Genomic DNA, 12492 nt, shown 5'->3' with positions numbered 1-12492 from the left:
TTTACTTAGTTGCTTGTGCTCCTAAGGATAAAGGAATAATTGATAAAGGACAATTGACAGAGGAAGAAATATGGTATTCTGAGCTATCTCTATTAGCAAAGGAGAACTTTTGTTTTCTTTGATACTACTATCCCTAAATCCATTCCCTTGGTTTGACATTTAATCTCTTCTAAGTGGTAGAAACATCTGCTAATAGTTTTTTTTTTTTCATCCAGAAAGCATTTATGATATACGCCTCTGATCAAAGATCCTGGGGGTAATTCCAAAGGACAGGATATCTGCCTCTAAGAATTTACACACACACACACATATATATATATTTTTTAAGATTTTTTTATTTTTAAGTAATCTCTACACCCAGTGTGGGGCTCGAATTTACAACCCCAAGATCAAGAGTCACATGTTCTGACGAAGCCAGCCAGGGACCCCAAGAATTTATATTCTTCTAAAGAAGAAACTTGAGGAAAAAAGAAACTTACATAGCAAATTGATACATATAAGAAAGTAAACTGTATAGAAAAGGACAAAGAGATGCTGATAAAGATGATTTCATAAAGAAATAGTTGCAGCTGGTAATCATTTAGTTCTCCTCAAGTCCATCAATGCTAAAAATCATCAGGAAGGAGAGCCCACTCTTAGATTCAGAAGTAATAAAGACCTGTATCATGTGATGTGAAAACTGTGGCGTGGGAGGCCTTAGCCTGTTCTTAGATCTAACTATGAGGCCAAGCACAAGTGAGTAATAATAATAAAAATAACTTGAACTTCTCACCCATAACAAGCACAAATACTTGCAGACATTCATCAGAGAATTTATCTTTCCTTCTTCCATGGTTCTTATTATATAAATTATTGAATTATTATGTATTCTTCTCCTTAGTAGATTAGGTCATTATTAGAGGTCCTGGAGTTGTATTAGCCTCTGGTTGATGACCACATTTTCAGTTGGTTTCTGCCATTTTATCATATGCCAGACAAGTTGGTAAGTGCTAGACACATGCTATGCTTTTGTACTCAGTCCCTTACTTTCTCCTTCCTGTTTAGGTTTTCTTGTGGCCATTTTACCATCACTGTCACCATCTACTAAACTTATCTGTATGTAGGTTATTGGGGTGCTGGGGCTGAGGATGGGTGTTGTTTTTTGGTTTTTGTTTTCAAGAAACAATCTCATCTGGTTAGTGAAGTTTTATTTCCTTATGTAAAAGATACACAATAAATATCGATTTGATTCTAGACTTGTCCTTAACATCTTTAGTTTTAGATTGTTGCAGATCTTATAAACAACTGTTGCTTTATGTAAATAAAAGATGTCTTAGAACCCACACTGCCAATTAGAAAACTATTTCCTAGCACTGTCTTAAAAATTTTAATGTATTGTAGTTGAATTAAATTCTTTAGACCCAACCTTGATTGTTGGCACAGTCGTGAAGTGAGGGAATTTGGTCTTCTTTCCCTTCCAGCTATACTCACTGTATGTGGCAGAGCTCTTGTTCTCTCTCTGCATCCTGACTTATGATGCTGAATGACTCTTCTCTTCATAGTATAGTCTTGGGCCATGTTTTTTGTATGTGTCATTAAACATCAGTAGGTTGGGACACCTGGGTGGCTCAGTCGGTAAGCGTCTGCCTTCAGCTCAGGTCACGATCCTGGGTTCCGGGATCGAGTCCTGCATTGGGCTCCCTGCTCATCGGGGAGCCTGCTTCTCCTTCTGTCCCTCCCCTGTGCTCGCTCATGTGCTCCTTTCTCTCTCTCTCTCAAAAAATAAATAAAATCTTAAAAAAAAAAAATCAGTAGGTTGATTAAGGGGTATGGTAGACATGGTTGTTGTCTGCCCTGATAATCTTTCTTATTTTCAACTGTCAGAAAAACTTTCATCATAATTTTTTTTCCATTTTTCTACTTCAGCTTTCCTGACCTTCTCGTTTGGTTTAATTGTGAAAATAGTTATTCTCGTTTAAGGAAATGATCAACAGTTTTTTCTTACAATGTTTTAGACAAGGTCTTTATATAAAAATAATTATGTATAATAAGAATAGAACTCTGAACTAGCTATTTTTTTGTCTTGTTCTTACTGTATCACCTTAATAATCTACTTTTCTGTGATTATTCAGAAAATTGACTTAACTTTTTTCTTGTGTTTCAACAGAAGGAGAATATGTTAAAATGTTTATGCGAGGTCGGCCAATTACAATGTTCATTCCTTCTGATGTTGAAAACTATGATGATATCAGAACAGAACTGCCTCCTGAGAAGCTGAAACTGGAGTGGGTGTATCCTTCTCTACTGTGACAGCAAATTTGTTTGCTTTGTCTTTAGTTTAAGAAAAATTCATTTACCTATATCAAAATTACTTGAGAAAGTAAAGAGATATTACCTCTCATCCTTCACGTATTATATATATTTTGCTATTAGCAATTTAAAACCACCCAGATATCTTTGGATAGGGCAAGAGGTATTGTATGAACATCGTGGCAGCTACTTGCAGTGTAGTAGAGAAGGCATTGGACTAGAATGGGAAGACTAGTGTTTGAGTCTTGGCTCTGCCACCCCCAATGAACCTTACTTCCCTTATAAAAAGAGGTTAATAACTCCTACTTTAGTGAGCTGTTATAAGAGTTAAATAAGGAAACATCAGTTAAGCATTTTGTAACCTGTGAAATAATGTAAATTATTTTATTAAGAGCTCAAATTAACAAGACTGATTCTAATTCCAGGATTAACTTCTCAGCCAAACTTTGTAAAAAATTACTATATGAAAGAGCTCTCCTAATTTCACTTAGAAATTTTCCTTTTAGAACCTTTGAGAAACTCCACAAAGCAGAATGGAGCTAGTAGTTTGAACTCAGCTTTCTGCCTCCGTTCTATACACTCTTTCCCCTACCCTTTCATTCATTCCCTCATTTCTTCAGAAATTAGCTTGGGAAAACTCACCAATCCTGTAATTCTGTACAACTTTTTAATAAACACTCTGCCTACCAAACTGTGCCTGGCTGTCTTACTCATTATTTAGATGAAGCATATATGTCATTTTCTGAGCCCTTCTTTTGATCCCGCTCTTCACTTTCTCTCCATTTAAATTAGGTGTTCCTTCTGTGCTTTCTCCTAGGATACTGTACTTTCCACAGTTTCTAATGATATATTTGGTGTTTGTTTTTGTCATCTTTGCCAGAGCATAAGCTTCAGGGACATAGGCCTCTGGTTTCTTTGCTCAGAACTGTATGTTCAGCCTGTGCCTGCCACATGTTAGGAACTCAATATGTATTTGGGGAATGAGGAAACTAAGATTTTATGCACATTAAAAACTCAGGATTGCACCCTGAATAGTGGCAGGACTTGAGTTTCCTGGTTCTGATGCACTCCTATTTTTTTTTTATACCTTCCTCATTCCCTTAGATATCCATGAAAAACTTGTTAGTTTACACCTTAAAAATTGTGTTTATTAAAAACCTTGACTTTTGTGTTTAAGATATGGTTATCGAGGAAAGGACTGTCGCGCTAATGTTTACCTTCTTCCTACCGGAGAAATAGTGTATTTCATAGCATCAGTAGTAGTACTATTTAATTATGAGGAGAGAACTCAGCGACACTACCTGGGTCACACAGACTGTGTGAAATGGTTGGTATTATTGAACACTTGTTTTTTTTCTTGGTCATTTTTGTGTTTCTTTTTAATTTGGGTTTTTTCAGAAATGGTTTCTTGTGGAGAGCTCAGATGTTAAGGATATTATGGGTATTCTGTAGAATATATTTAAAGGTGGCATTTTAATATGGGGCAGTTGTAGTGGAACTTTTGAAGCATTTTTATTTCTTATGACAATTTAAATTGGTACTCTTCTGGAAAGTAATAAGCGATACATACTAAGAACAAAAAAATTACATTCTTGATGAGCTTACCCCTTGGTTACAAGATGTAGAAAGAGTCTAGATGTAGACAGGAAGATTTTTTAAAAAAAAAAATTTTTAAATTTTTAAAAATTCTGCTAGTCACTCATATGTTTATCATGAGAAATGTGGCATAAATGCTGCACTATTTTCAGTTTGTACTTAAAAGAGTTTCTTGCCCCAAGTTTGACTTGTAAGAGTTCAGCATTAAGAACTAATTCAAAGTTCGGAGGTACTATGTTCACTGTGTTCCTTTGTAGAAAAGTAGAAATGATAGAAGAGCTGTTCAGTCAATAATACGCATAAGGATTATATAGCAAACAGGGAAAATGCTGACGCTGTAATAGATTACATTTGCATAGTGCAGTACCACATCTTCACTATGATAAAACCATCTGACTATGCTCATGCGTGTGCAGGACTAGAAAGGAACTTGAACAGATGAAGACAGTTTAACTTATCCTGTCACAATTGTGAATTTAGTGCTGCATTAATTTGTCTGTTTTAGTTTAGCCAAGAAAGAAAACTATGGCCAAAACTTAGGTGGTTGATGTTTATTTGATTTGCTAAAGAAGATAAAACAGCTAAGTCACGATGAGAATTTTTTAATGATTAAAAACTGAAAAATGCTTGACAGATGTTGTTACTAAGGCATATTTTGGCTGTTTCACATGTTTCCCATATTTAAAATTGTTGTTAATACTGCTTTTTAGCCTTGCTATACATCCTGACAAAATTAGGATCGCTACTGGACAGATAGCTGGAGTGGATAAAGATGGAAGGGTGAGTGGCATAGTGTTCTGCATGCTGTATCAGTGACATTGCCATTAGAATGGAATCGATTGTAATTTTAACCATGGCTTGTGTATTTGATTCTTTTAAATGGCAACTAAGGGATTTCTAGTATAAGCAGGGAAAAAATAGTAGAATGTAAGAACATTCCAAAAATAAGAGAGAATCATACTACTTAAATATTTTTCTCTAAAATTAAGGGTTCTCCCTAAGGAAACTACTTACTTGTAAAATTGGGAGGACTCGTAAGCTTGTTACTTTTTTTTTTTTTTTTAACGTAGCATAACTCATCAGTGTTTACCAGAAGATACTACAGTTTCACTACATTGATGGACCTCTTGATTTTATATATGACTAGAACTGATAACACTTTAAAAATTTCAGTTCCTATTCAATATTATTAAGTTGGTTTACGTAATAAATCCCTTACTTATAAGGATCAACAGTGGGTATTGATGACTGATTAACATGTGTCTGAATGTACCCATTACATTCTCTGGCTTGAGTTTATTTAAAGAAAAGGAGTTGGAATGGTTATATTGGGTGACTTCGAAGGCCTCTTCCAGTTTCAAATTCTGTTTAAGAACTGTTTAGCAATTTATTGGACTCTGATTAGAAAAAAATGTATTATTTTCCCAGGAATTAAGGTAATGTTAAAAGAGTACCCAGAGCAAATTTGCCTGGGTTAGAATTCTAACTCTGTATTTTAATAACTGTATAACTTTGGGCAAGTTATTCAAATCTCTATATCCGTTTTCTCATCTGTTAAATGGTGATTATTATAGTACATAGTTCTTGGGATTATGAGGATTAAATGAATTAATATATGTACCTTAGAATAGGATATGACATAGTAAATACTAAATCATTTGCTGCTACTATTATTATCACTGTTGTTATTTTCTCGTTTTCATAGTATGAGAGGAAAATACCTACTCAACATTCTTTGGGGTCATGTCTAATATAGTAGCTATTTTATATTAGATGTTTATCCATCCCCACTGCTTTTTAAAGATGGCAGACAGTTCTGCGTGGTAGCAGTATTTATTTGCACCCACCTGAATACCAGTTAGTCTTGCTATCTTGTGTTTTTCCCCTTGTTTTTTGCAGCCTCTGCAACCCCATGTCAGAGTGTGGGATTCAGTTAGTTTATCCACACTACAAATTATTGGACTTGGGACCTTTGAGCGTGGAGTAGGATGCCTGGATTTTTCAAAAGCAGTAAGTGACAATTTTGAAAGAAGTAAGCAAGCTGCACAAAGAAGCAGAAAAGATAAGCTCAGTTTTCTGTTCACGCGTGTCTGTGTGTGTGTGTGTGTGTGTGTGTGTGTGTGTATTCATAGAAAGTGCTAACTCCACGGGGCGCCTGGGTGGCACAGCGGTTGGGCGTCTGCCTTCGGCTCAGGGCGTGATCCCGGCGTTCTGGGATCGAGCCCCACATCGGGCTCCTCCACTATGAGCCTGCTTCTTCCTCTCCCACTCCCCCTGCTTGTGTTCCCTCTCTCGCTGGCTGTCTCTATCTCTGTCGAATAAATAAATAAAATTAAAAAAAAAAAAAAAAAAAAGAAAGTGCTAACTCCGAATTTTTAGCTATTGCTTAGCAATGGCCAGCATTTTAACCTAGGTACTAAAGTACTTTGCTTTAAATGGGATATAGGTTGTTATACCTAATTATACTTTTGTTCTTTTCTGAAATAGGATTCCTGTAGTAGCAGGAAATGTTTAGAGGAAAAATACATAGTGTGGTATAATTAGAAATAAGCAGTAGGACGTGCTTTTGCTTCAGCTTGAATCATGGAAATCTATTTTATTTAGAAAATTCACAGACATGAAAGTTGGCCATTTCTATACAAATACTGGCTTTTCTTGATGTCATGTTGGAACAAATGAAATTATCAGACCTTTGTGGGGTGCCTGGGTGGCTCAATTGGTTAAGTGTCTGCCTTCAGGTCAGATCATGATCCTGGAGTCCCAGGACTGAGTCCTGCATTGGGCTTCCTGCTCAGCGGGGAGTCTGCTTCTCCCTCTGACCTTCCCCTCTCTCATGCTCTCTCACTCTCTCACTCACTCACTCACTCACTCACTCTCAAGGAAATAAAATCTTAAAAAAAAAAAAAATTCAGACCTTTGTACTCACTAAAATCATGAATTATCTTGGTTCTGAATTGATGACAAACATGAGTTTAAAATTCAGTATCTAGCAATCTTATCTAAACCTTGAGGCTTTATTCTGAGGGGAAAATAAAACAAGGATATTACCTATTGAAACATTCTATTTATTCTTGAATTATATACAATTATTGTAGAGTGTATGGGAGATCTACATTTTAGGATCCATGATTTTAAATTTCAAATACAAATACCCCTCCAGATTTTATTGGGCCTAACTCATACTTTAGAATATATACATGTATTTATATTACCTCTTCAGTTCCTAGCTTTCAGCAGGTTTATTATGGATTATAGGAGTTTTGTGGGACATGGAGGCAGAAGGCACATTTTTAGAACAGAAAGATAAATTTGGGTGGACATAGGAATTGTGCTAGTTTTGAAGGTACAGAATGTCCAGAGGTTCATTGAAACAAGAATTGTGAGAAAGGCATTTACAAAAGGTGATAACTGGACAGAAGAACTTTCACTACCTTTCTTACCCCTAAATTTCTGTAGCAGAAACTGTTTTCATCTTTTTGATACCATTGTTACAGTGTTAAGACTATCTTGGATTGCCTCATACTCTAAATTTTCCTAGTTTAGGTAATTGTTCTAATATAGGCTAAAAGAAATATAAAAAGAAGAGAGTAAGCTCTCCCCTTCCTTAGTACCTCTTACTTTTTACCACAATATTTCTTTCTCCCATATATGTCATTAGGCATATGCTGCAAATGCCACTGGAAAAATAAATATTAATATCCACATTTTTTTTCTTAAACTGGGAGACAAATTATGTGAATGAAAATGATTTCAGAAAAAAAGAAAAGGGGCGCCTGGGTGGCTCAGTCGGTTAAGTGTTCGACTCTTGATTCAGTTCAAGTCATGATCTCAGGATCATGAGATCAAGCCCTGTGTTGGGTTCCACACCTGAGTGGTCAATCTGCTTGATATTCTCTGTCTCTACCTCCCTTGGCCCTCCCCGCCCATGTTTACTGTCTCTCTCTCTCGCTCTCAAATCTTTAAAAAAAATTTTTTTAAGGAAAATAGAAAAGAATTTATTTTATTTATCTCATTTATTCATGTTAATGTAAGTCAGGTATATTGTGGAAAACTAAACTGCTGTCTCTGAATAACAGAAGTAACTAGATGGCAAGTAGAAATTAACCTAGGGAAAAATTAAAAATAGAAAATATTTTTTAAAGAATCTTCATTATATTTCTGAAGAAAATACAGTCAGGAAATAGTATAATCATTTTCTTTCAAGGAGCTGTGAGTTTAAAGAATTTGGGATTACCTTAATGTTGGCAGTTTTAATAATATGGTATTTCTTCTTAGAAAGTCAGCCTTAACTGAAAATTTTTAAATGCCTTTAATTGGCTTTTCTTTAGGATTCAGGTGTTCATTTATGTGTTATCGATGACTCCAATGAGCATATGCTTACTGTGTGGGATTGGCAGAAAAAATCAAAAGGAGCAGAAATAAAGGTAAATCAAAAGAATTTTTAATTATTAATTTTTAGAATACATCATTTGTTTTGCAGATCCTGGAAAGTATATTGCATATCCTTAAGTTGCAAGAGCATAACAATTGGCCATATTCGTTAGATTTATTGATTTGCCATCATCCTAGTGATATTAAGGATACCATTCTTAAAATAATGTATTTTTTTAAACAACTATTTATAGTCTATAGTTTCTGTGATAGTATCTACAGATCCTGAGGTCAATTCTTAAAGTATTCTTAAGATAAAATAGTTAAGCACCTCAACCAAATTCCATTGGTATTTCAGACACATTGTGCTACTGAAATGCCAAAGTAGATGGTTATCTCCTCTCAAAATTAACTCTGAATACTCTACCTGGTTTCTTCTTAACAAAATTTGTTACTTCATTCAATCTTTAAAGTTTTAAAAATCTAAAGGAAAAATTCATCCTAGGAATATAACTGACATAACCAAAAAGCATATGTAACGGTAAGTTTTTTGGTCTTAATTACATGTATGGGATTATTACGTAAAATGCTACAGCATTTATAATTGGTGTAGAATAGGGTTGATCCCTTTGTGTGGATCAGGCTATAACTTGTAAGAAAAGAATATAACTATGTTCATATGGGTGGAAATGGCCTCCCTCTGACAGGCTTTCAGAGGGATTCAGAATGACAGGATAACTATAAAAAGCCTGTGACATATTTGCTGTACTCTTAAATAACATCACATTCCTCTTTAGTTGTACACTCTCTCTCTCTCAGCAGTTTTGTTTGGTATAAGCTTCAAGCTTTCAGCTCGTTCGTCAAAAACATTCTTTTAAATAGTGTAAGTTAATCTTTTGAAAGAAATAGAGTAGAGTGATTGTACTTGAAAAGAATATGACATGTCAGGAAACCTCAAATCTTGAAAAACATAAATGAGGATATAGATTGTCTTTCAGCCATCATTCAGAGTAATTTAACATTGAAACATGGGGACGTTATACTGAAGTGAAATGGGTGAATTTTGATCCTTTGTAGTAAAGGCTACCAGATGAGGTCTTGTGGTTTTCCTCCTACTGGCCACTCTTTGATCTCCTTTCCAGGACCTTAAATGTTAGTATTCTTCAGAGTTATATCCCATGTCCTCCACTGGTATCACATATGCTCTTATGGCCTTAGTTATTGTCTGTTGTGTCCCATATCAATTAACTGTACCCCATCTCTCTCTCACACACTTAAACCTGTATTTCTTGTTGCCTGCTAGGGATCTTTATTTGAATGTCGTCTCCCGCAAGTCAAAATCAACATGTCCCATTCTGCACTAATCATCTTCCTTAGCCCTCAACCAGTTTCGCCTCCCACCACGTTCCACATACTTGGGAAAGCTAGAAACTCTTTTCCCCTTGCTTGTCACACTTAAGCTCTATATCCCAGATGTCTGTATTAGAGCTCTTTCCAGTGCAAATGACTACAAAACAACTTAAAGATAACTTAAAGAGAATTTATTGATTCATGGTTAGGGAGAAAAAGAACACATCTAGAAAAAGTCGGAGGGGAATTTTATCTCAGGAATGACTTTATTCAGGGACTGGATCACTGATTCTCTTCTCTCTCCTCCTTTTGCTGTGTGTTGACCTTATTCTCTTCTGCTGTAGGTGAGCTCTGTTTTTGCTGAAGTCACAGAAATGTGGGTAGTTGGTATATACCTAGTTAAAGTTTAAAATTCAGTAAGGCAACTTCAAAACGTTATTGACAGAAATTAAAGAAGACCTAAATAAAATGGAAGAATATACAATAACATGGATAGAAGAAAATATTATGAAGCTGTTACTTCTCTGCATATTATTTTGTATTTTCAACATGGTCAGAATCCCAGCATGATTTTCATGGAAGTTGACAAGCTGAGTATGTGTGGAAATATGAAGGAATAAGAGTAGACAAAAACAACAAGGTTGATGAGTGTGTGAGGTAACTGGAATTCTCATACACTGCTGTGTATTGAACACAGAAATCAGCACAGCCATTTTTGGAAAACTGTTTGGCATTACCTTCTAAAGTTGAACATACATATGTGCATATTCTCTACCGTCCTGTTCCACTCTTAGGTATAAACCCAACAGAAGTATATCCATGTGTTGGCCAAAAGACAACTAACCAAAATTAATCGTAGCCAAAAAAAGGGAAGTTACCCAAATGCTATCAGTAGGAGAATGAGTAAATCAGTAATGTGGTCTTTACATACAAAGAAATACAATACAGCAATGAGAATGAACAAATTACAACATGTGCACCAATATGAAGTGAATCTCACAAATGTAATGTAGATAAAATGGGGTCAGACAAAGGAGTACATTCTGTATGATTCCATTTAAATAAAGTACTCTGCTGCTACAAATTAGGATCATGGTTACTTGAGCAGACATAGGAGATATTGTCTAGAAAAGATATCTAAGTTGTTTCTGGAATGTTAGAAATGTTCTTCTCCTTGTTCTAGATACGGTACAGAAGTGTGTTCAGTTTGTGAAAATTTATCAAGCTATGTATGTACTTAGGATTTGAGTACTTTCCTATATATATAATATAAACTGAATAAACAATAGCTAACGATAAACAGCTGTACAAGCATGTATATTTTACCTCACTGTTGTTTGAATTAAGTTTGCTTTTGCCATAAAATATATGATAATTCAGTTGTGATTTACTGAAAATATAGAAATATGCTTTTTTAAAAATATCCTCAATTCAGTAATTTTAGTGAAAAAACTGTATTTGTAATTCCTTATGACTCTCATGCCTGTTTTCTTCCACTGTCTCACTCCAGTTCTTTTAAACTTAACTCCTGTCCTTTCTAGGTTTTTTTGAGGAAAGAACATAAAACTTCTTAGTTTTTTGTTTTTTCATTTCTATAGGTATCAGTAGTGACCGTTCTGTATCTACTTTTTAAGTCTTCAGCCTGATGATGAATCTCTAAATCAGTAATATTTTGGTCAATAGTAATAATACCAAGAAAGATAAGACTGTCATTTTGATGGAAAAAAAAAAAAAGTCTGTCTTTGCGATAGAATGTACATGGCTCTTGCGTTTGCTAGTTTTAGTGTACTTTTACCTGAATGTGTAAGAAATTAAAAGAATCTAAAACTAATTAAGTTGTCTTCCTAGTGCAGACTTATTATATGTAAATAGCATAAAAGATGATACAGTAGTAAGAGGACATCAAATTTAAATCATTATTCTAAAAATCTATTAAAATTTTTCAGGAAAATTGATCTTTGAAGAAAAGGCATTTTCTCAAAATGTTTCCCAGTCTCGATTGTCAGTAGCTATAATTGGTACTTGATGGCGATAAGGATATACATTCATCTAAAGCTTTATTTCTCTGTCCACAGACAACAAATGAAGTTGTTTTGGCTGTGGAGTTCCATCCAACAGATGCAAATACCATAATAACATGTGGTAAATCTCATATCTTTTTCTGGACCTGGAGTGGCAGTTCACTAACAAGAAAACAGGGAATTTTTGGGGTAAGGATCGGAATGTTATAACTTCATTTTAAAACTTGATTTTTTTAATCGTTGAGTAAATGAACATCATGCCAAAGGGAAAACTGAAAATTCTCATTGTTTCATTGTAGAAATATGAAAAACCAAAATTTGTGCAGTGTTTAGCATTCTTGGGGAATGGAGATGTTCTTACCGGCGACTCAGGTGGAGTCATACTTATATGGAGCAAAACTACTGTAGAACCCACCCCCGGGAAAGGGCCTAAAGGTACAGTATTTACAGTATTATCACATTAAAGTCACATCTTGCCGTTGCAGGCTGGCTCTTACTCCTCAAATTGCCTTTGGTTTTTAAGCTTTTTCATGATCTGTTTTTTAAAATTAAATTCTTTATGGTTATTCACTGAGCCTATATAACCTACATTTGACTATATTCAACCTTTCCTTTTAGGAGGTTAATACAAAGTAGTTAGAGATGATACAGATAAATGTTAATTTAAGCAGTATAAAGATTAAGAGAGAAATCATCCTGATCGTTAGTGTTTTATGAAGCCTTCACAGAAGAAATGGTATTGAAGCTACACCATAACAAATGTACAAGACTACAAAAGTACAAAAGATATGGAACCTTGATCAGTTTAGGGAAACAGTGCAAGCAAAGGCAGAAGGATGGCTGTGAATGTGAGGCATCCAGGATA

General features: G+C 35.0%; 1 protein-coding gene across 18 annotated transcripts in view; it reads left to right on the top strand.

The window, feature by feature from the left end:
- The window catches only part of EML4 (EMAP like 4), a 212908-nt gene that overhangs the window by 159444 nt on the left and 40972 nt on the right, over window positions 1–12492 (top strand). For all 18 annotated transcript variants that reach the window (XM_057309381.1, XM_048222888.2, XM_048222886.2 and 15 more), the window contains 7 exons: window positions 2147–2270; window positions 3467–3616; window positions 4596–4665; window positions 5785–5895; window positions 8214–8309; window positions 11682–11816; window positions 11927–12062. In XM_057309381.1, the coding sequence (XP_057165364.1) occupies window positions 2147–2270; window positions 3467–3616; window positions 4596–4665; window positions 5785–5895; window positions 8214–8309; window positions 11682–11816; window positions 11927–12062 (822 nt within the window). The remainder of the gene's footprint in view (window positions 1–2146; window positions 2271–3466; window positions 3617–4595; window positions 4666–5784; window positions 5896–8213; window positions 8310–11681; window positions 11817–11926; window positions 12063–12492) is intronic.

This window comes from Ursus arctos, unplaced genomic scaffold (genome assembly GCF_023065955.2).
Source record: "Ursus arctos isolate Adak ecotype North America unplaced genomic scaffold, UrsArc2.0 scaffold_8, whole genome shotgun sequence".
In the NCBI taxonomy this organism is placed as follows: Eukaryota; Metazoa; Chordata; class Mammalia; order Carnivora; family Ursidae; genus Ursus; species Ursus arctos.
The sequence above is the reverse complement of the archived record's forward strand: the minus strand, read 5'-3'. Positions and strand labels throughout refer to the sequence as shown.